Below are 24,621 nucleotides of genomic sequence, written 5' to 3'. Positions count from 1 at the left end.
GTACTCATGTACATGACTACCTACATAGATACATCCAGGATGAGATGGAGTTCCTGGAAATCTCCTCACTCGGCACGACATACCGATATACCGTCAAGATTCGGTAGAAGTTTAAACAGAAGAAGTAAGACTTTGTATCTATGAATCCGAAGCAAGGGAAGGTGCCCCCAAACCACAAAAAAAAGGAAAAAGCCAAGGCGAGACAGCCCAGGACAACCCACCAAGGCCACAAGCAAAGGAAAACATTATAAAACCAAAGAAGGACACAGGAAAGTGGTGTGAGTTCCATAAGAGCTCCACCCACAACACAAGTGAGTGTCGAGCCAAGCAATCACTGGTGGTCGAGCTGAAGGCTTCAAAATCATATGCATGTTCCGACTCTGAGTCAAAACCCAACAAGGGGAATGAAAAAGGGAAGAATATTATTCATACAAAGCCCAACACCACTGTTTCCACCACAAAGATCCAGAAGGAGGAACCCGAAGATCCAGAGGAGGAGGAGCGTCTCTTCCACTCCTAGATGTGGGTGAAGGGTTCCCCGCTATAGTTCATTGTCGACAGCGGGAGCCAAAAGAACCTCATTGTAGTAGAGGTCGTGAAGCGGCTGGGCTTACTGACCACAGCACACCCACAATCATACACCATCGGGTGGCTTCACCAAGGATGGGATCTGTACATGAGCCAACAATGTTGCCTTCCATACAACATCAAGCTCTTCACGGATGAGGTATTATGTGACGTTTCTCCCCTTGATGTTTGTGATGTATTATTAGGCCAACCATACTTGTGGAAGTGACATGTTATGTATGAGTCAAGGCCTCGCACTGTTATTGTTACATTAGGAAATAAGTTGTACATGATACTGGAGGTAGCCCTGCCTAGCACTATCTCGTTGGTTACTGCAAAACAATGCAGTAATATGATTTCAAAAACTGGGAAATTTGTTTTCTTGATGAGACGCCCTCAAGGAAAGAAGAAGACAGTGGACACGACCTCCAAACAAGGCCCCTCCACATGAAAACAACAGATAAACAAGGTCGTGGAGGAGTATGAGGACATCTTCACCTCCCCCATTGGTGCCTATGCACTGTCAGGTCAAGCACTCCATCGATCTGACCCCAAGTGCGTCATTACCCAATGGAACAATCTATCAACGCTCCATTCTAGAGAATGATGAAATCAAGAAGCAAATTTAGGAGCTGTTGCAGAAAGGTCACATTTGGCCATGTCCATTGCCCTATGGGAGCCTAATCGTGTTGGTACAGAAGAAGGATGGGACTTGGTGACTCTGTATTGACTATCGGGTGCTAAACAAGATCATTGTCTGGAATAGGTACCCAATCCCACCAATTGATGACCTTCTGGACCAACTCAAGGGAGAAAAATATTTCAGCATGATCGACTTGAAGTTCGGATATCACCAGGTACCAATCGAACCCTCCGATTTGTGGAAGACTTCCTTCAAATCCAAGGAGGGCCTTTTCGAATGGTTAGTTATGCCTTTCGGGTTGACGAATGCTCCTACAACCTTCATGAGGCTCATGGATGACATCTTATGGCCATTCACCATCTCATTTGTAGTGGTATACTTAGATGAGATCCTGATCTTCAGCCAGAGTTTGGAAGAGCACCTCCACCACATCCAACAGGTTCTCCAAACACTGTGGCAACACAAGCTGTGTGCTAATTTGGAGAAATGCACTTTTGGCATGACCCAAGTTCAGTATCTGGGATACATTATTGATGAAAGGGGAGTGCATATGGATCCATCCAAGATCCAAGTCATTCGAGATTGTCCAGCCCTAACCACTCTGACAGATCTCCGCATCTTTCTGGGTCCGGCCAATTTCTACTGCAGGTTCATGTTGGGGTTCTCTCATAACACTTGGCCCTTGAGTCAAGTCACTGAAGGAGGAGCGAAAGAAAAATGCTTTTGGTCTGAATCTCAATAGAAGGCATTTGTAGATTTCAAACATCGCCTCTGCTCTGCACCAATGCTCACATTACCATACTTGCAACAACCATTTTAGATTGAGACAGATACCTCTGACTATGCTATTGGGGCAGTCCTTACTCAATAAGGTCATCCAATGGCATATCATAGTGAGACACTTTCAGACATGGTCCAGAAGTATCCCACTTATGATAAAGAGATGTATTCCATTATGCGGGCATGCCCCCAATGGAAGCATTACATTTTGGGGAAGGAAACAGTCATCCACATAGACTACCGACCCCTGCAGTTCATACAAACACAAGGGAAGTTGCAGAATGATCGCCATCAGAAGTGGTCCACATACCTGCAAAAATTCCATTTGAATATCAAGTATAAGAAGGATAGCAAAAATAATGTTGCAAACTACCTCAGCCGACCACCGATCATGGCATTAACTACCGTGCTCAACTTTTGTGGGTGCGAGGCTTCTGTTTGGCCACTTCTATACAAAAGTGACCCAGAATTCAGCCACACATACCATACGCTCTTGGAGGGTCAGCAAGTTCCAGTTTTTTACCTCTAGGATGCTCTGTTATGCCATAGGGACACCTTTGTGTTCCTTCAAGCAAGCGTGCAAAGATGATTTGGGAGGCGCACTACAGTCGAGCTGTTGGGCATTTCAGGGTCGAGAAAATAGTGGCAGTACTATAGAAGTATTTTTGTTGGTTGAATCTTCAACAGGATGTTGGGAAGTACATTAGATCCTGTACTACTTGCACCATTGCCAAACTGACCATTAATAAGCAAGGTCTCTATACTGCACTACCTACTCCTAGTCAACCTTGGGAATCCATCTCCGTGGATTACATGTCAAGCCTTCCTTCTACTAAGCATGGCAACAATTGTGTTTGTGTGGTCGTCAACAGATTCTCGAAGATGGCCATTATGGCAACCTGCAAGAAGAGTATCACAACAGAAGCCACTACTAAAATCTTCTTTGAATGAGTGTGGGTACACATTTGGATCCCACAGTCTATCATCTCAGATCGGGGCAGCAAGTTCCTCAGTATATTTTGGTCCAGTCTCTGGTCGATGTTGGACACCAAGCTCACTAAGTCCACAAATTTCCATCCCCACATGATTGTACACATTTTGCGCATGTACAACTCAAAGCATCCACACACATGGGATGAGAGCCTCCCCTATGTCCAGCATAGCTACAACTAGGCTCCCCACAGCTCGACTGGCCATAGCCCTTTTCAGGTGGGCTTGGGATTCCAACCACTATGTTCCATTGATGTGGTCATACTAGTTGTAGCTACTCAGGTAGATTCGATTCATGTCCAGTCGAAAAATGACAAGGAAAATAGCTTCATTGAGCATATTCAACACATCCGCCAATAGGTCCATGACATATTGGACAAATCCAATGCCAAGTACAAGCAATAGCGTAATCAACATCGAGTGTCACACAAGTTCTAGGTGGGCGACAAAGTTTGGCTACATTTGCAGAAGGAGCGCCTCGCTGGGCCCCACTACAAGATTCACCCGCTTCGATATGGGCCATACACCATATGGGAGATAATGCTTTTGAGCTCAACATTCCCCCATTCCTTGGACTGCACCCAGTGTTTAATGTGGATCGCCTTCGACCATACTTTCCTCCATTACTAGACACATCTGACATTGCAGAACAACTCACACCGACATAGTTAAATTCAGACTACATGGAACAAGATGTAACTGATTGGATCATGGACATGCATATCAAGACAACTCGCCAGCAGAAGATCCAGATGTATTGAGTCGTCAAAGAAAGCTAACTCCTTCACCAGGGCAAGTGGCTTACCAGGGACCAAGTTCAGCAGAAGTTTCCTCATCTCATGGAGGAACTTAGTGCAATGGGGACCATTTCTTCCTAAGGGGGGAGGAATGATCCAGGTAGTAGCATGATTTACTATTTTTAGCAGTTTCTAGGTCCTAAATTTCCAGAGCCATTTTGAGGCCCTAAATGACGTTGTTTTGGCATTCTATAGCCAAAAACATTTCATAACTCATTTTTTTTGTCGTAGTCCTTGGAGATATCTTTCCAACAGGGTATCATGCACGTCAAAAGGAGATAATATGACCAAGTCATGACCCAGGGAAGTTGGCTACCAAACTAACCCCAAAGGGGCCCATAAACTCTTGGTGTTACATCTCCTTGGGTTAGGGTTTTGGTTGTTTAGGGTTTGCTCTTATTGTTCAATAATGAAAAGGCACTTGAGCCTCATTGTAATGGAGTTCAAAGGCATGTAGCCACCACATATCTTCTCAGAGATAAGCTACCATTGCCGAGCTAGTCTCGTTTCCATTTTGTTTGCAAGCATATTTCATTATTTGATATTAATCAAAGGAGTGTTATTTTTGCTACATCTTTGTATTTATGGTTATATTTGTAATTTGTTGCGTTCTTTTTTAAATTCAGATCACCGCCTACCTCCATCTCTTTGATCAATGCAAAGCAATGCAATAATATCATTTTCCAGAATAGGAAATTTGTTTTCCTTATGATTCACCGCCAAGGCAAGAAGAAGGTTGTGGCCACGACTTCCACGTAAGGCTCCTCTGTACAGTAGCAGCAAATGCACAAGGTCATGGAGGAGTATGGGGATATTTTTGTCTCACTCACAGGGGTACCTCTGCATTGTCAGGTCAAGCACTCCATCGATCTGATCCCAAGCACGTCGCTACCCAATGGATTGATCTATCGATGCTCTGGAGAACGATGAGATCAAGAGGAAAAATCAAGAAATACTATAGAAATCGCAGATCATGCCAAGATCATCACCCCGTGGGAGCCCGATTGTATTGGTATAGAAGAAGGATGGAACTTGGAGGGACCTGGAGGCTTTGTATTGACTATCGGGTTTTGAACAACATCACTGTCTGGAATAGGTACCCAATCCCGCAAATTGATGACCTTCTGGACCAGCTCAAGGGGGCTAAATATTTCAACAAGATTGGCTTGAAGTAAGGTTATCACTAGGTGCCTATCGATCCAGCTGATGTGTGGAAGACTGCCTTCAAATCCAAGTAGGGTCTTTTGAATGGTTGGTCATTCTGTTGGGATTGACGAATGCCCCTGCAACCTTGATGAGACTGATGAACAACATCTTTCAGTCCTTCACCTTCGTGTTGGTGTATTTAGATGACATCTTGATCTTCAGCCAGATTTGGGAAGAGCACCTCCACCATATTCGACAGGTCCTTCAAACCCTTTGACAACACAAGTTGTGTGCTAACTTGGAGAAATGCACCTTTGGCCTGACCTAGCTTCAATATATGGGGTACATCATTAATGAGCAAGGTGTACATGTGGACCCATCCAAGATACAAGTCATTCAGGATTGACCAGCTCCAACCACTCTAATAGAGCTCCACAACGTTTTGGGTCTTGCCAATTTCTACGATAGGTTCGTGTTGGGGTTCTCTCATATCACTTGGCCTTTAAGTCAAGTCACCAAGGGCGGAGCGAAAGAAAATTTCTTTTGGTCGGAAACCCAACAGCGAGCATTCTCTGAGTTGAATAATTTCCTTTGTTCTGCACTATTTCTCACATTACCAGACCTACAACAACCATTTGAGATTGATATAGATGCCTCCAACTATGCTATTGGTGCGGTTCTTACTCAAGATGGGCATCCAGTGGCTTACCACAATTAGACACTTTCAGACATAGTCCGAAAGTACCCCACTTACGAAAAAGAAATGTATTCCATTATGGAGGCTTGCTCTCAATGGAAGCATTACATTATGGGGAAGAAAACAGTCATCCACACAGACCGCTGAGCTCTACAGTTCATATAGACACAGGGGATGTTACAAAACGATCACCATCAGAAATGGTCCACCTATCTGCAACAGTTCCATTTGAACATTAAGTATAAGAAGGGAAGCAACAATAAAGTCATTGATTGCCTCATCCGACCACCAGTCATGGTGCTAAACACTGTGCTTGACTCCTGTGGGCAAGAGACATCGAGGTGGCCTCATATTTAAAAGAGCGATCTAGAATTTGACAACATATACTAGACACTCCTGGAAGGGAAGCAAGTTCCAAATTTTCACCTTCATGATGCACTGTTATGCCACTTGGGACACATATGTGCTCCTTCAATTGAGCATGCCAAGATGATTTGGGAGACGCACTATAATCAGGTCGCTGGACATTTCGAAGTAGAGAAAACAGTGACGGTATTGCAGAAGTATTTTTATTGGTAGAAAATTCATCAGGATGTTGGGAAGTACATTAGATCCTACACCACCTGCGCCATTTCCAAACCAACCATCAAGAATTAAGGCTTGTATACTCATCTACCTACTCCTAGTTGGCCTTGGGAATTTTTCTCCATGGATTATATGTCGGGCCTTCCTTCTACTAAGCATGGAAATAATTGCGTTCTCGTGGTCGTCAACGGATTCTCTAAGATGGCCATCATGGTGGCCTACAAGAAGAGTATAACAGTAGAGACCACTACCAATCTCTTCTTTGAGTGAGTGTGGGTACACTTTGGGATCCCACAGTCCATTCTCATATCAAGACAACAGATTCTTGAGTGCATTTTGGTCAAGTCTTTGGTTGATGTTGGACATAAAACTTACAAAGTCCACGACTTTCCATCCCCAAACTGATGGCCAAACGGAGGTTGTCAACAGGATGATCGTACACATTCTACACATATACGACAAGAAGCATCCACACAAATGGGATGAAAGTCTTCCCTATGTCCAAAACAGCTACAACAAATCTCTCCACAGCTCAATAGGCCATAGCCCCTTTCAAGTAGGGCCGGGATTTAAGCCATTATGCCCCATTGATGCAGCCATACCATTTGCAGCCACCCTAGTAGATTCGGCTCACGTGCAGTCCGAAGTTGAAAGGGCTAACAACTTCAATGAGCACATTCAACACATCTACCAACAGGTCCATGATATATTGGAAAAAGCCAATTCTAAGTACAAGAAGCACCATGATCAGCTTCAAGTGTTGCACAAGTTCCAGGTGGGCAATAAAGTTTAGCTTCATTTGCAGAAGGAGCACCTTGTTGGACCCCATTGTAAGCTTCCCCTACTCCGATATGGGTCATACACCATCACTAAGGCCATCAATGATAATGCCTTCGAGCTTAGCATCTCATCGTTCCTTGGTCTGCACCTAGTGTTCAATGTAGACCACCTTCGGCCATACTTTCCACCATTGTTGGACACATCTGACATTGCAGAACAACTCACACCAACAGATCTCAACCTAGACTGCATGGAACATGCCACAACTAATCAAATCATGGAAACACAAATCAAGAACACTTGACAACAGAGGATACAACTTTGTCGAGTTGTCAAAGCAAGCCAACTCCTTCACCAGGGCAAGTGGTTCACCAGAGACCAGGTTTGATAGAAATTTCCTCATCTCATGGAGGCTCTACACGCAATGGGAACAATTGATTCCAAAGGGGGGAGGAATTATCCGGGTGGATATTGGTGGCCACCCACCTATTACACCTAGTCCCCCTAGTTAGCTTCATCTGTTTCCTTAATTGTAACACAGTTTACTACTTTTGGCATTTTTTCGGGTCTTGAACTTCCAGAGCCGTTTTGAGGTCCTAAACGAGTTGTTTTTGGCAAAATTGCTTCAATGATTTCTATGGAAATCGCATCAGCAGTTGTATTCTTCGAAGAGATATTTCCAACAAGGTATCATACGCATCAAACAGAGATATTATGACCAAGTTACAACCCCAGGAAGTTGGTTGCCCAACTAACCCCAAAGAGGCCCATAGACTCTTGGTGTTACATCTCCTCAGGTTAGGGTTTTGGTTGTTTAGGGTTTTATCTTATTTTTCATAATAAAAAGGCCCTTGAGCCTCATTGTAATTCAGTTCAAAGGCATCTAGCCGCCACATCGTGTCTCAGAGATAAGTTACCATCGCCTGAGCTATCTTATTTCCATTTTGTTTGTAAGCATAGTTCAGTATTTTTCTATTAATGAAATGAAGTGTTTTTTTGTTGCATCTCTATGTTTGTGATTATATCTGTAAGTTGTTTTTTTCATGTTTAAGTTTGTATCAAGTTTTACCATGTCCCTTTAGAGTTCTTGGAGGAGTATGTGAAGGGTTGAAGTAGAAGAAGATGAGGGTGAAGATGGAGGTGAAGGAAAAGGTGGAGGTATAGGTGGTGGTTTTTCACCATTTCCTCCATTACCATTTGGAGGGTTTGAGCTCTCTCCTTGCAACCTTGTGTTTCTCTCTTCAAATATAACTTTCACCATTTCAGACATTTCAAAGAAATATTTTTTGTAAGTTCTCTCATTCATAGACATCCCTTCATGACCTTCTTCGTGTTCCATAACTGGTGAAGCTTGAGGTATGTGTGGCTTCCTTGAAACCACTTGAGGATTTGGCTCTACAAGTAGTCCTTCTCCTTGATCAGCGGCTCAGTATTTAGCTCAAAAATCAAAGTTCTCAAATTGGCTCAAGAATTGTACGAATGCGTATGTCTCATCAAGCCGATCGCAAACAATTGCAGAATAGGATAGAATAATGACATGGCAGTCCAGTCAGCAAGGGGAATCTTCTTCAGTTTTCGCCCAATGGGGTTGTGACAAGTGTCACCTCCGAATTCGCCAGTTTGGTTGTGTGAAGGTGAAATTGCCTAATTATCCTAAGTTGGAATTTGAATTTGTTTTTATTTAAATATTATTATATATTATATATAATTATTATTTATATTATATAGTTTTTTTAATATATATATATAGATAGATAGATAGACAGATATATATATATATATATATATATAACAAATTGTATTTCTAAACATTATCAATCCGCATATATATATATAAATCTGAATTAAATCAAATCCAAACTCTGAATGTGAATGGCGTAAAGCATAAAGTTTTATTTCATATGGAAAAATATATATGGGATGGGCAGGTTTGAACCCATGACCTACCCCTCCCAACATCAAGGCTTTATTCTTGAACCATCACTAATGGACTTGTTAAATGAGCCTCCAAATGTATATTTAATGCATATGTGATCCAACAGTGGGGAAGGAGGGAGCCAGGCCCCTCTCCATACAACGAGACATTGAAAACCGTGGGCCAGTGCTAAGGTTAAGCGCGATTAGTGCAATAATAATCCCGGTTAAATTTAATTAAATCTTTTTTTAAGTTGGAGGCATTTATGGCAGAGCCACCAAATCCGAAACCGCCACCAAACTTGGTGGACTTAATTGGTGTCTCTCCAAATTTAGCAAGGTTTCCTAGGGAAAAAAATAAACGAAGCATATCTTGCTCAATTTTCAACCAATTTTGGAAAGTGAATAGTCAAATTTGGATTATTTCAACCTTATGAAGACATTGGTTTAGGTTTCAGAGGAAATAGAAGACTTATACATGTTATTTTTCCACAGGGATGTTCAGGGAAGACTAGAGCCACCAGGGAAGGGGGTCATACGAAGAGCAGGCATAATCAATTTTCAGAGATCCAATAGTCATTTTTGGCAAATTTGGACATTCTGAACACATTGGTGTAGGTATAAAGAGCCATATATCTTTGTAAACACCATTTTTTTCCACATTGAGCTAATACAGAGGCCCAAGCCATGGAAGTTGGACCAAGGAGATGTAGCCCAGGAGGGGTGAACTCCTTCATCAAAATATTGTGTTAATGTGTCTATTTGATGGTTTTATACACTATACATGTTTGTTGTTCATTATTCATTTTTGAAGTTATTTTTCTCATGAATGTCTTATTTAACTTAAGGAAATTTACCTATTTGTAAGCACCAACAACTAAGGAAACCTCAACACAAAAAGAAAGAAGCAAGCACATGTTTATAAATCTATAATAGTTATTAGCACATAAAAACTAATCATATAAAAACAGATCAATTTGGTATCATATGAAGGTTGAATTGCTTGATTTCTTGAGTTTGTGCAATTAGGGTTTTAATGGTTGCAAAATTGTGATGCTTACAAGGTTAAAGTTGCAGAAAGGAGAAGGGAAGATATTGGTTGCAACTCCTGAGGTAGTGCCCAGAAGAAGGAGAGCCATAAGGCCACAATATACAACACCCAAATTTCAAATTCCAGTTGCACCTGAAACTCCTCAAGTTTTGTCTCCAACTGAGATTGAAGAGGTACAATTAGTACCAATTTCTGAGCCTGATTCCATAGTCACTATGTCTAGAAAAAGAGAGCCTGAAGGTCCCTCTTCAGAAGAGGAAGATTTCAAGAAATATTTCTACACTTTAACTGAGATGGTTAAAGTCCTCTATGAAAAGAGGAACACCAGAATGATTGGAGAGAGTTCTAAACCTCCACATGGAAAAGGAAGCTCAAAGGACAAAAAAGTTGAGAAGAAGGATTCCAAAGGGAATGGTGGAAATACACCTCCATCTCCACCATCCTCATCATATTCCTCATCATCTCCATCATATCACATAGCATCATCTTCCACTACCACCACTGAAACTACCCATACTCATTCTGAAACACCACAAGGAAAAACTCCATTACTGAAATTGGACATAAAATTCGAACTTCCCATGTACAATGGAGAGGTGAATGCAGAAAAGTTGGACAATTGTATTCGATACTTGGAGGTATACTGTGGAATTTAGAACCTTCAAGAAGATGACATAAAGATCCAGTTGGCTTCACTGAGGCTGGAAGGAGCGAACTAGTTTGGTGGGAAGAAAAGACTCAAGAGGAAATGAGAATCCATGGTAAGATATCCATCACTTGGGTTGAATTTGTTTCTGCAATTAAAAGACAATTTTATCCTTTAGCCTTTATGCAAAAAGCTAATGGCAGAAGTGTCCTCAGACACATAATTTTATTAATCAGAAAAAATAATTACATAATTGATTTGCAAGAGCTTACACCCGAACAACCAAACACTCTTGCAATGAGCTATTTATAAGCTCCATGTCCTAACTACCTCTAATTATGGATCACTTATTAAATAACAAGTGTCCATTTACAATAAATGCTATTCAAACCAACTAGCTAACTAATCTCCTAAAATAGAGCCTAAGATACGACACATTTGGAGAGTCATATCTAGTTACAACAATATGCTAATTTTAAAAGTCTCCATTAAATAATTAAACATTCTAGAATAATAATTATTAATTTAATATCTTAAATTAATAATTATTTTATTCTAATTTTATAACCTATGATAAAATTGTATTTTTGGATCATTTAACATTCCCCCCTATGATCCAAAGATACATTACAACAGATACCAAGTTCATCCCTGAACTTCGTAAATTTTATTCTGCCAAGCAGTTTCGTGAAAATGTCGGAGATCTGATCTTCGGAAGGACAATAAACTGGCTTGAGGACATCTTTGGCAATGACAGATCTGATATGATGATACTTGGTGTCCACATGCTTTGTCTTTGAATGAAAAACTGGGTTCTTGGCAAGTTTGATGGCTGACTGGATGTCAATGAATAATGATGTAGCTTCTGCCTGAGAAATGCCCAAGTCCTGCAAAATTCGGCGCAACCAAACAATTTCACATGCTGCTTCCCATGCTGAAATGTACTCTGCTTCTGCTGAAGAAGTGGCCACTGTAGCTTGTTTTTTACAACTCCAAGATACTGCTGCTGACCCCATATCCATTAAATAACCTGATGTTGATGCTCGATCATCAATACTCCCAGCAAAGTCGGCATCAGAATATCCACCAAGTACAAAATTTTTAGTCTTTGTGTAAAGAAGATCAAAATCTTTTGTTCCTTGGATATATCGAAGAACTCTTTTGGCTGCATTCCAGTGGCTATCTCGTGGTTCCTGCATAAAACGTGAAAGAACACTCACTGCATAAGATAGATCAGGACGAGTATTTGTCAAATAAATCAAGCTGTCAATCAACTGTCTGTAAGTTGTACTGTCCACCTTTTCCCCCCCTTCAAATTTTGAAAGTTTCAAGTTTTGCTCCATGGGGGTGAGAACGGGCTTGCAATCTTGCATGCCAAATCGCTGAAGAACCTCTGCGGCATACTTACTCTGAGAAATGAAAATATGATGTGGACGTTGGAAGACTTCAACTCCAAGATAGTAGTGAAGTAATCCCAAATCTGTCATCTTAAAACCTGCATGTAACTCCTTTTTTACCTGTGTAATATGATCATCATGATTGCCAGTGATGATCAAATCATCTACATACATAACAAGAATTACCAGATATTTGCCCTGTTGTCACACATACAAAGTATCATCAGATTCACTTCGTTGAAAACCAACTTTCTTAAGGTATTCATCCATCTTTGCATACCAAGCTCGGGGAGCTTGTTTTAATCCATATAAAGCCTTGATCAATTTGCAGACTTTATGTTCTTGTCCTTCAACTTCAAAACCTGGTGGTTGGGTCATATACACTTCCTCCTGTAAATCCCCGTTGAGAAAAGCACTTTTCACATCCATTTGATGAACTTTCCATCCTTTTTGAGCGGCCAATGCAAGTGTTAATCGGATGGTGTTCCATTTAGCTGTTGGAGCAAAAGTTTCTTCATAATCAATGCCTTCCTACTGCACAAAACCCTTTGCGACAAGTCGTGCTTTATACTTTTCAAGTTCACCCTTCTGATTATACTTAATTCTGTAAACCCATTTACATCCTATGGGTTTAACATTTGCTGGACAATCAACAAGTTTCCAAGTGTTGTTATCAATTACTGCTTGATATTCTTCAACCATAGCCTGTTGCCATTCTTTATGTTTTACTGCTTCTTTGTATGTGGAAGGTTCAGTAAAATCATTTGCTATCAAGGAAAAATTGCCTTCACTTCTATGTGTCCTTCTGGTGCCAGTTTTATTCTGTTCATCAGGCTTTACATCTTTCAAAAGTTGAACTGCCCATTTCGGAAGTTGGTGCTCACTTGTTTGTGCTTCTGTAAAGTCCCCATCATTGTAAAGAGGATTAATATAAACTGATGTTCGTCGTTCAGGTGAAGAATGTAGAGAATCACTGTCAGAAGAACTGTTGCTGCTTGGAGATGCGGATGAACTGCTAGAAGATCCAGATGATGTTGTTGATGTAGATGGACTAGATGACTCATCTTCAGAGGAAGGAAAATCAAGTTCATACCAATTTGGTGAAGTTGGTTGACTTTGCATTTTTCCATTTCTTTTACTTCCTTTAGTTTCTAATTTGTGAAGAAGATTTTCAATTTCTTCAGCACTCTTACTCTCTGTTTCATCAAAAATGACATCCCTGCTCACAATGAATTTTCCATTGGTCAAAAGACGATACCCTTTCTTCTCATCAGAATAGCCAATCATTGTGCATTTTAAACTTCTCGAGTCAAGCTTAGTTCGTTTTTCTTTCGGAACTAAGGCATAACACACTGACCCAAAAACTCTAAGATGTTTAACTCGAGGTTTGAAACCAAACCAAGCTTCATAAGGTGTGATTCCATCTAAAGAAGCAGTTGGAGATCTGTTTCTTAAGTAGACAGCTGTATGTATTGCTTCCGCCCAATATGTTGGACTTAACCTCTTGAATGTTAACATGGATCTCGCCATTCCTAACAAAGTACGATTCATTCTTTCGACTACTCCATTTTGTTGTGGAGTGTAAACATTAGTGAGATGTCGTCTTATGCCATTTTCACTGCAGTAAGTTTTGAATTCATTTGAAGTGAATTCTCCCCCATTATCTGTCCTAAGAGTACCTATCTTTTCTTTGACTTCATTTTCAACAAGTTGGCGAAAAATTTTAAACTTATCAAATGCTTCTGACTTGTTCTTCAAGAAGTAAACCCAAGTCATTCTGCTGAAATCATCAATGAATAGTAAGAAATATTTGCAACCACCAAATGAAGTTTGTAGTGGACCACAAACATCACTGTGAACTAGTTGTAGCCGCCTGTTTGCACGCCATGAACTTGTTGGAAAACTTTCTCGAATTTGTTTGCCATAAATGCAAGCTTCACATTTTTCATTTTCCCTTTTGAATGTGGGAAGTCCTTTAACCATTCCTTGTTTCTGCAATTGAGAAAGACTCTCAAAATTCAAATGTCCATATCTTACATGCCATAGTCTCATAGGTGAAATACCTGTAGTCACTGCCCCTGCAAATTCAGAATGCCTTGGAATAATTGTCCCTTTCATCCGTAACATTTTTCCATCTTCATAACCTGTCATGACTGTTTTCAAGTTCTGTTTCACTGAATTAATCTTCACTAAACCATCTTCCATAATCACCTGATGTCCTGCTTGTCGAATCGTGACTAAAGAGAGCAAATTTTTCTTGAAACTGGGTACATACCATACATTGGAAATCATTTTTTCTCCAATACCAGGGAGAAAAACTTTTACTACTCCTTTTCCATAAGGAGTATGTTTTGTATCATCAGCAAGAAAAATGGAATTAAGTTGGCAATCTTGAAAATTCCAGAAAAAATCACGTCGACAAGTCATGTGCTGAGTTGCCCCGGAATCCAAGATCCAGGCATCTTCATAGTCACTTCTAAGATGGGATGAAAGTTGTGATGCTGGTGAGGAAGTAAAAACATATTCTAAGTTATCTTCATCTTGATCATTTGCAAATTGTGCTGAATGCTGCTGAAACTTGGGAATTTTATTAAGTGAAGTTCGACAATCTTCAGCATAATGGCCAACTTTGTTGCATCTTCGACACACAATTTGACTTAAGTCTCTTCCTCTTCCTGAAGATTGTCCTCTGCCTCTGCTTTGACCTCTATTTTGAGATTGTCCTCTACCTTGACTATTATATCCTTGTCCTTGAAAATTGCCTCTTCCTTGGTTGTTTCCTCTACCTTGAAAATTATTTCTTCCTCCTCTGTTAAAATTGTTGCCTCTGTTTTGGCTTCGACCTCGATTATATGCTGCTTGATTCTGATTCCCTCTACCTCTGCCTCGAGAACTCTCTGCTGATGATTTACTACTGCTGGCTTCTGTAAGAAAAACATCTTCACCAACTTTCTTCTTCTTCCCAAAAGTTTTTTCATGCTGACTCAACATTTCACAAAGTTCATCGAACTTTAGTTTCTCTAATTTCCCAGTTACTTGTAGAGTTTCTAAAAAATGTGTGTAAGAAGAAGGAAGCCCGGCAATTACAATTGTGACCATAAAGCTATCATCGATAGCGGGAAAACCAGCATTAATAATTTCTTGCCTAATATTCTTGAGTCTTGAAATATATTCAAGAATATCACCACCTTCAGTTAATTTTTGTTGCAACAACTTTAATTGTAGATCGACTTTTTTTTATTCTGGTTGAGTATCAAAGAGGTCTTTAAAAGTTTTCAAGGCAGTCCATGCATCTGTGGCATTTTCTATATGTACATACATTTCATCATTTACAGAAGATTTAATAAGAGCTAAGGCTTTAGCATTCTTGACTTCCCATTTTGCCAGTGCAGTTGCATCTGTGGGTTTATTCGGCTTAACATCTCCATCACATATGCCCTGCCATAATTCATTGTAAATGAGCGTGCTTTCAATAAGACGATGCCACGTTTTATAAGATTTGGTGCCTTCAAGTTTGTCGGAATCAGAAAATAAATTAATCAACTTAGACATTTTTAGCGTTGAAGAGACGCACCAAGAAGCAGAACAGAAAGGACAAGATAGTCAGCACAACACACCACGCAAAAAACATGATCTATCGGGGCTTGGCCTTGACCCTCGAATAGTCGTCAAAACAGGAGAATATTGACTGAGCTTTGCACTTGGCTCTAGTCAATTTCTCAAATTTTTACAGGGCAACTTTCAAAATTTGACTTTTTACAATGGTGCTTTTGCACAATCTGGTAAAAAAAATTTACCCCCCCTCAAAGTAAAATTACTTTGAGTTACATTTATCTCCTTCAAAAAATTACAAAAAAAAACTCCTTATTGCTCCAAAAAATTACAATCACCTTATTGCTCCATCAACCATAAATTAAAAAATCACCATATTTCTGCACAATACAATATTACAAATTTAATTCAGCTTCAGCATATTCATGTTCATTTTATTTTCACATCATCACGTGAATTCAATTGAACTGCAGATTCTCTATATCTGGCACAGCTGACTAGAGGCAACTACTAAATTTAGTGTATGCCCAAGGGAATCTGCAATCCACATACGATTTCATAAACTATGTGCATGAAAAGTTTGGGTTTCGAACTTTGACGGAAGATACTGCCACGTTAAGAGTTAAATAGCGTCCACCAAAAACGCCGGGCATAATCGTGTTACTGAGATTGAAGTAAACCCTCATGCGACCGTCATCATGGAAGAGAATTAGGTCTGGCCGGACAGACTTACAAACTTTACACAAATTTTTCGCCAGAACTTTTATAGGCATAGCGCCATCGTTAGTATATACCCACTTGATGTCCAACCGGCACCCATTTTCCGTGTGCGAGATCAACAATAAAAGAATCTTCACAACTCAATTATTGCAGTTTGTAACATACGCTTAGATTGAAGCAATAAGATTATTATTGACACGGAAGGGCCATCAGCACATTATAAATCATCCGAGAACAGTCAATCTGTCAAACAAAGGTTCTTCTCCACAACGTTGACAATGTTCAGCACATTATAAATCATCCGAGAACAGACTCTTCCAGATAGGAAAACACAATTGATGATCTGAAAAGAGATCTTCAAATTTGGAACCAACGAACACGCGATTTCATTGAAAAAAAAAAACAAATAAGTGGAATATTTAGGAACATGCTCACCCAGATTTAAACGATCTTACCAAATGTTTATCTTGCAGTTCTCCATTGCCGGATTTGAACAGATGCATTGCTCCAATATAATTCGCCATTTTTTTTGATCTGGATGATAACAACAACTTCCATCACCTGGGATTTCACCGGAAAAGTTTGGCTTTGCTCTGATCCTGCTTTTTAAGCAGCTTTGCCGCGTACCCTCGAGCTTCACAATAATGCAATCTCAGTCACAGTTCCTCCATAATCCTTTAGCGCCACTCATGCCCAAAGCCATCAGCAACTTTCTCTTTCACACGGATTGCTGGCTGCTTGCTTCAATATTAACCCAAGTAAAACCATACAACGTGCAAGCGATGGGAAAAGATGTAGATAGAGTATACACTGAAGCACCGTGCACTTGCGAAAAGAAGCAGCAATACGACTTCTAGAAAATGAAAAAATCAGATGAGTTTTATGATTCCCCTTCCTTGAAACATTTTGAGCTAACCAGATGCTACAGATTTCTGGGTCTCAAAACTGTCTCCGCAATCTGCACTCATCATAATTCCAGCGCCTCAAGATACGCTCCCCACAGGTTCCAAACATATGCGCACTGAATTAGGTAGATCACGAACTCACAATTCATGCTCAGCCACTTCTAGTCTATCACAACATATCTTCACAAGATCGACTCTTAAACAATTATCTGCTGACCAACTGAATGGAGTTTTCCAGGACTTTGTTGAGTTGGAATCTTCCCTTCACATCCACTGCAACATTACTGAAGCTCTGATACCACTTGTTGGGATCACGATTGCCGTTACACCAAAACCCACAGGTGTTAGTAAACGAACACATTGCCAGAGTTAACGGATCCTCGAGAGGCGGTTAGTCCATGTCACGAAACACACGGGGAGCGCTGGATTATCCAATGCCCAACAATCTCCCCCCAGCGCGAGCCGGGTGTGATTCGAACTCGATACCTTTGGCTCTGATACCACTATAATGGCAGAAGTGTCCTCAGACACATAATTTTATTAATCAGAAAAAATAATTACATAATTGATTTGCAAGAGCTTACACCCGAACAACCAAACACTCTTGCAATGAGCTATTTATAAGCTCCATGTCCTAACTACCTCTAATTATGGATCACTTATTAAATAACAAGTGTCCATTTACAATAAATGCTATTCAAACCAACTAGCTAACTAATCTCCTAAAATAGAGCCTAAGATACGACACATTTGGAGAGTCATATCTAGTTACAACAATATGCTAATTCTAAAAGTCTCCATTAAATAATTAAACATTCTAGAATAATAATTATTAATTTAATATCTTAAATTAATAATTATTTTATTCTAATTTTATAACCTATGATAAAATTGTATTTTTGGATCATCTAACAAAAGCCATTATGAGTTGGAAAAATTTTAGGCGTCTTAAAGGCGAAACAGTGCAAGATTATACACAAGAGTTTAGGAAAAGGGCTTTGTTACTAGGATTGAATTTGAATTCCCAAGATACACTGCTGAAATATATTGGGGGTTTACATTCCTATCTGAAACATACTATCCTTATGTTTAATCCAAATAACTTAGATGAGGTATGTGTGCAAGCCACGTACCTTGAATCTAGAGGAAAGAACATTCAAGAAGAGGGTAGTAATAAAAATCCACCTAAGAGTAAGGAGAAAGAGAAAGGAGGAAAATGGAAAGGGAAGAAAAATGTAAGTGTGAAGAAATAAGGGGAGAAAGTTATCTGTAAACATTGTTCAAAAGAGGGACATAATGAGGATCATTGTTGGAAACTCCATCCAGAAATGAGACCAAATAAGTTCAACAATAAAGGGAAACAGAAAACCACAACTATCACTCAAGAAGATTTAGGTTCTGAATCAGGTGATGAAAATCAAATCATTGTCATGGGAATCAAAGGAAAAAAAGATATTGCAAGCACTAGTTCACAAAACTGTAACACTACTACTACTCCAAATGAAAAGAGACTAATTGAGGTATTTCATGTTAGGGTCATATTGGTGAGCACCAGTATTGCAGCAATAATGTTGCAACTCCTGGGCTGCCTACTTTACTCTTATCAACCTGGTAGTTTGTAACAAACTTGGAAGTGTCGATGTTGTATGCACAGGTACTAGTTCTCACTGCAAGTTGTCACTTGGTCAGCCGGTGCAAGATAACTAGGAGCTCGAGCCAACTTCGATGGATTCTAGAAGAAGCTCTATATGTGATGAAAGGAAAGAAAGATAGATGTTATTCTAACTGCAGAAAGGAGAAACACTGAAATGTAAAGCAAAATTAGTGAAACCTAATTAACCATCTAATTCTACTTTTACAAAAAGCGCTATGAAAACCATGAAAGGAATGCCATTAAAGGAGTAAACAACATCTAACTATGTTATTTCTGGAAGCAAATAAGCAAAAACATATTTTGGATCTTTATGTATTTTTATGTGAATTTGACATGCATGTAATTTATTGTATGTGAATGTGGCAGCGAATAGGTGGTGTTGAAGGGCGGTTTTGGGACTTGAGAAGATATAGGATGGTGTGGATGGGTCCTAGGAGGTCTCAGGTGGCCTTCTGGAGGCTTTTCCCACACTCAGTCTTCAAAAGGAAGCCTACAAGGAAATCTACAGGAGGAAAAACGGCGTTCTACAGGAGGCCTACAAGAGGAGGCCAAGAGCAGTTTGCATTGTTTTGAGGGTGTGAGAGTGGGTGAAAGAGGTGGATGAAGGTTGGAATGAGGTGTTAGGGCACCTATGGTCTACCATGAACCACCAAGAGAGAGAAAGATGATTGGATTTGCTCAAGGAGAGAGGAAGAAGTTCTATGGAAAATGCAGGAAACTAAGGCAGAATTGAGGTGAGACTTGGGTGACCTGTAGGGCATGGATCAGATGGAGGATGGGATGGCTGATAGGTTAGCCTACTACTAGAATAGATCTTCTGCAAAGGAACTGATAGTCAACCAATAAGATCAAACAAGTAATGAAATGAGTGCATCTAGAAAAATAGAGTTTTGCATCAAACTAGTCTAAAATATGATCTATGAAAGGAAATGTTGAGGAATGCTGCAAGAAATGAAAGCATGAAAGAAGAATATTGCAAATAAAGAAGTGAGCATGATGAAGAATATCTAAAGCAAAGCAAAGTTGGACTATTAACCTACTAAAAAGCTGCAAACACTAGAAGTCCTATGAATGAGGAAAATCTATGTTTTTGGGGTAGCAAGAGGGTCTTTGCCTCAAATCATGGTCCCAAAGGGAGGAAGAGAGGCCAAGGCACTATTTCTAGCCTTTTGAATCTTCTTTTTATCACTGCTTAACCTGCTATAGAGAGCACAAATGGAAGAAAACTACTGAATCATCAAAAGCAACCTATTCTCAACCATAAAAGAAATACATCTAACAACAACCTAATATACAAACTGAAATAAAACATACAAATACAAGTAAAGAGGAGCTTGGATGCTTGGATTGGGCCCTAACCCAAGAGCTTCAACCCTCTGAGGTAACTCAGTGCTAACTCAAAAAGGATTCCATCTTTATTTCCAAAATAATAGCAAGATTACATGAAACTGTCACAAAATAATAAGCTCGAAGTTGAGCAGAGTTTACATAAGCAAAAATCCAACAAAAATCCAACCCTAGTGAGGCCCTAGGCCTTTATACTTATACAAATGAAGCTACCAATAGCTTCTTTAAAACTAGGGAGGCTTGGCTCCCAAAACTCGAGATAATCATCAGTCATCCTCCACTTGCTCGACTGCCTTCTAGTGCATGATTTGACTACTTGTACTCTTAGCTGAATGAAGGGGAATTCGAAGTGAGGAGTAATAAATGAGGGGGATCCCCTCCTATAAGTCCTCTCCTTTGTCTACTTCGAGTTATTCTTGCCATTTGTCCACTGGATCCTTGACTTTGACCTCAAAATTCATCAATAATCTGCATTAAACACATGTTAGACCACATGGCATCATAACTAACTCAACTCACTCCATAAGCATAAATATAATAAGAAAATAATACAATAAGCTAAGAGAATGGTTGATTTGACTAGGTTAGGAGGTAAAATGAGCCCATATAATTACCCATTTATGAGGCTCATCATCACCCCCCTACTAAAGGTGTTTCTCATCCTCTAAGCAAGTTAGTCCATCTCCTCATCTTTTATGGACCTGGTGGCCTCCCTAGCATCCCAAGCTTCTGATGTGGTCTCATCTTCCTTGTCATAGAATACTGCCTTCTTTTCTATCTCTTCCCACTGCTCCTCCTCTTCTTCTTATCTTCTGCCTTCCAGCATGCCTAACAGCAGTGGGGAACTCAGCTTGAGGCCAATCTAGTTGAACTTCAGCCTCTACATGGAGCACTTGTACATTGGCACTCTTCTTAATGCCTCCTTAATCCTCATGGGGGAATGATATTCCCTGATCTGCCAAATGTGTGGTAAGGTGTTCCATCTCCTCATGCATGCATGCACACAGTCATCCCCAAGTAGCTTTTGCATATCCTCAAAGTGTGCAATGGCTTGTGCCTAATCACTTATATATCTAGGGGAAATCTGAGGATTATTGGAAATCAGGTTGTGTGTGCTGTTGAGTGCCATGGGATCTAATGTCTCAGCTCTTATCATTAATGGCTCATTCTGCTCTTTTATCATCAATCTTCTTATTTCTGCTGCCCTCAACTCTTCATGGTTCATCCATGAGGCCATGGCCATGAGTTGCAGGTCCCCTAGCTTGGCATTGGGGTCCCACACATTCATGTGTGTGCGGACCATGTTATGTAGGTAGAATTCTGCCATCTTTGCCTTATTCTTTGATGTGCTTTGGTCACACAGATCCATAAACTACCTGTAATCTTAGAAAGGCATTGTGCCTCTTTGTGCCAAAGTCTTTCTCTGAAATTGTAACCATTGGACCTTGAGATATAGGCCATAGGATTTTGTTGGTGTTCTACATTACAATGCCTCCATGGATAAGATGGCCATGCATGCCAAATGGGTTTCTTTCTCTTGCAGCTGCCTCCTTAGCAATTCATTTTCAGTTTCAAGGTGGCTTCTTGTAATTTCTTCCCTGTGTCTGATAGCACTCAACTCTCTACCCATTTCTCTAAATTTGTTTTCCATATGGCCAATATCCTAAACTCCTTTGGATTTGGCTATTTGCATCCACCTATGTGTTCTTATTCACTCTTTCTCTAATTCAAAGAATAGTGGAATTGCAATTTTTTGTGGAATTATTCTTTCTCCCTCAAGTAGAGTGTAGTAGGAGGCAAGACTAGGCTAGGGATGAGGTTCTTGTAGCTCTATTTCTTCCTCCTTTACTTGTGGTTGTCCTTCCATCCTTTCCTCAAGATTTTGGGTCTCTTGTAGTTTTGACAGTGTCTCCTGTAGAACTGTTTGAGCCTCCTCTAGGACTGTTTTTGGGTCCTATAGTTCTACCTTTTCTTTCCATGTGGGAGATCTAGAAGTCCCCCTTTCATATGTGATAGGTGCCTTGGAAGGTGATTCTTTTTCTTGGGCAGAAGGTGAATCTTCAATTCTAATTGGCACTTTTGAAGAGGGCTGAGGTTTGTCTGTTTTGATTCTTGTGCTCTTCCTAGCCCTAAAATACATGGAGGCCTACCTTTTCCTCTTTTTCTTTGGCTTTATTGGTGTACTGAGGGCAATGAGGGCAGTTGCTGCCTCCCTTTCTAGAGTCTCAGGGGACCCTTCTCCTTGTTTTGTCTTTTCTGCCTCTTTTTCTCCTCCTTTTGTCTCTGTTTGCTCTGTTTCTTTAGATTTCTCCTCCTCTATCTTAGCTTCTTCCTCCTTCCTTCCTTGTTCTGCTAAGTCACCAATGACTTCACCTTCTCCCCCTTGCTGCTTTTCCTCCTCACTACCAGTAGGACTGATATCATAGGTTAGGGCCTTTATGTCATCCTCAGTTGTCATGTTTCGGAAGACTTCCCATGCTATAGGGAGTGAAAATGTATGGAGGGCTTCTTCCACTAGGATTTTGATTAACCCATGGTGAGCTAGCTTCTCTGAATTTCCTGCTTGAACTTTAGTGCTGGAGTCAATGAGGGACTACAGGAGGAAGTAGGGGATGCTGAGCTTCTGCGGGGCTGAAGTGTCCATGTTGTACCTTAATTCATGAAGGACTCTAAAGTGATAACCATAGACAATGTTGTATCTCCCCTCACAAGAAATGTATTTGATTATTTGGTAGCTAAACTCATCTCAAGGATATGGTATGCTAGCCCTTCTAATGCCATTTTTATCCTCTACAGGGGTTTCATTGTTTTGGAAAAAAAATTCTTGGCAGCCTCGCCAATTGGTTTCTCATCCTTACTCCAAGGTAGCCCAAGAGGAAGGATAGTGACCCTACTGATAAATTCAAGGGTTATCTCCATGGAAAGACCTCTAAAGGTGACAGTGGCAGGATTTCTTGTGTGGGGTACCAGAGAGAGAGAAAATTCCTGGGAAATCTCCTCATCAAACCCTCGGAATTTCTCAAAGAAATTCATCCAATTTTCCCTTGTGAAGATGTCCACCACTTGTGGATGTGCATGGAGCCTAGTGGAGTTGGTGGGCTTCTTTCTCATAAATCCCCCTATCATTTTGTTTATACTCTTTTGGGAAACCAAATGTGGAGATGGAAACAACAATTTTTTAGAAAAACAGAGAAACAGAGGAGACTTTTTTTTTTTTTTGAAATAAGCAGAATTTTTTTTATGTATTTCCTCCTCCTAAAGGCTTTATTTCCTCCTCAAATTGAAACCATAGCTTGCAAATATTGATGTTCAATGGGGGCATGCATGGAACCTGCCTCTTTAGACCGAAAATCATGCTAAAACCCGTGTTTTCTTCCTTCAAAACAACTCATTGCCCCTCCTGTAGAAGCCTATTGTCCCTCCTGTAGAATTCCTATAGGTGCTCCTGTAGAACCTATAAGTGCTCCTGTAGAAAATTCTGAGAGAAGGAATATGGGAGAGATCGATGGAGGACGATGGTTACGAGGCTGTGGGGGCACAAGGAGACTACTGTAGCTGAGTTACGAGGATAGAATGAAGGAAAAGGTGGTGAGAGTGCTCGGGGAGGAGTACTTATTACCCTTTATGGATATCTCTGGTGATAGGGGGTGAGATAGCAAAGTATACGTTGGCCATATTTAGACTATTGATCTCCACCTGCCTTGTCATCATGGCCCCTCCTCATAATCATCCCTCATGATTGCATCAGAGTTCACACTTCCTCCACTACTTGTCCTTGACATCTCTCTTGAGTTGACTGTGCGCACGTGTGGGTGACATCTTGGATGAGTGGAGTCAACTAGATGAAGGTGGCCAAGTTAACTGGCCACCTTTCCCTTGTTCAACCTCAACCATCTCGCTACTTTTGCATGACCTCTGATTACACAAATGAAAATAGAGGAGTGGGTTGGTTACTTACCTGTGATCCGAATGTATTTGTTGTGAGGTGTTGTGGCTCTCTCTCTACCGCATGCCTCGATTTATTTTTATGCATGTTGTTTGCTTTCTGATGTGTGGCTGTGTCTTGTGTAGGCTCTTCTCTGGCTGGTTCTAAGCTTTATATGCCTTCTCAACCTTCATGTGTGCATTCTCCTGCTGCTGGTGTTGGGTTTTAATGGGATCAACTGCTACAGGAATTCCTGCAGGAGCTCCTGTAATTGTTTCTCCCCTTGAAACTTCAGCTTCTTTCTATGCTTGGAGCTTCACGGAGGATGCCAGAGATGTATATAGAGATGGAGAGGTAATAGGTAGGCTTTAGGTGAGGTGGATGGTGCTACTTCCTCTCTTATTTTTTGTTTTTTTAATCTTTTCCTGAAAATTTGTTTTTTTCTGTGTTTTTCTTGGACAGGAAGAAAAATGATGCCTAGGGTGTGATGCAGGGTTGGAAATGATGACAAGAAGGTTTGAATAC

General features: G+C 40.4%; 1 protein-coding gene across 1 annotated transcript in view; it reads left to right on the top strand.

Moving 5' to 3' along the window:
- Positions 1-24,325, top strand: part of LOC149243428 (pectate lyase 1-like) — a 55,772-nt gene extending 31,447 nt beyond the window's left edge. Inside the window, exon 4 of the mRNA XM_089371209.1 lies at positions 24,243-24,325. Within this exon, the coding sequence (XP_089227335.1) occupies positions 24,243-24,325 (83 nt within the window). The remainder of the gene's footprint in view (positions 1-24,242) is intronic.
- Positions 24,326-24,621: the final 296 nt, after the last annotated feature.

The sequence above is a fragment of the Pinus tabuliformis genome, chromosome 8, assembly GCF_031772625.1.
Source record: "Pinus tabuliformis cultivar Carrire ecotype Pingquan chromosome 8, CPIR1, whole genome shotgun sequence".
Lineage (NCBI taxonomy): Eukaryota > Viridiplantae > Streptophyta > Pinopsida > Pinales > Pinaceae > Pinus > Pinus tabuliformis.
Note: the sequence above shows the minus strand (reverse complement) of the source record. Positions and strands in the feature narration are given on the sequence as shown.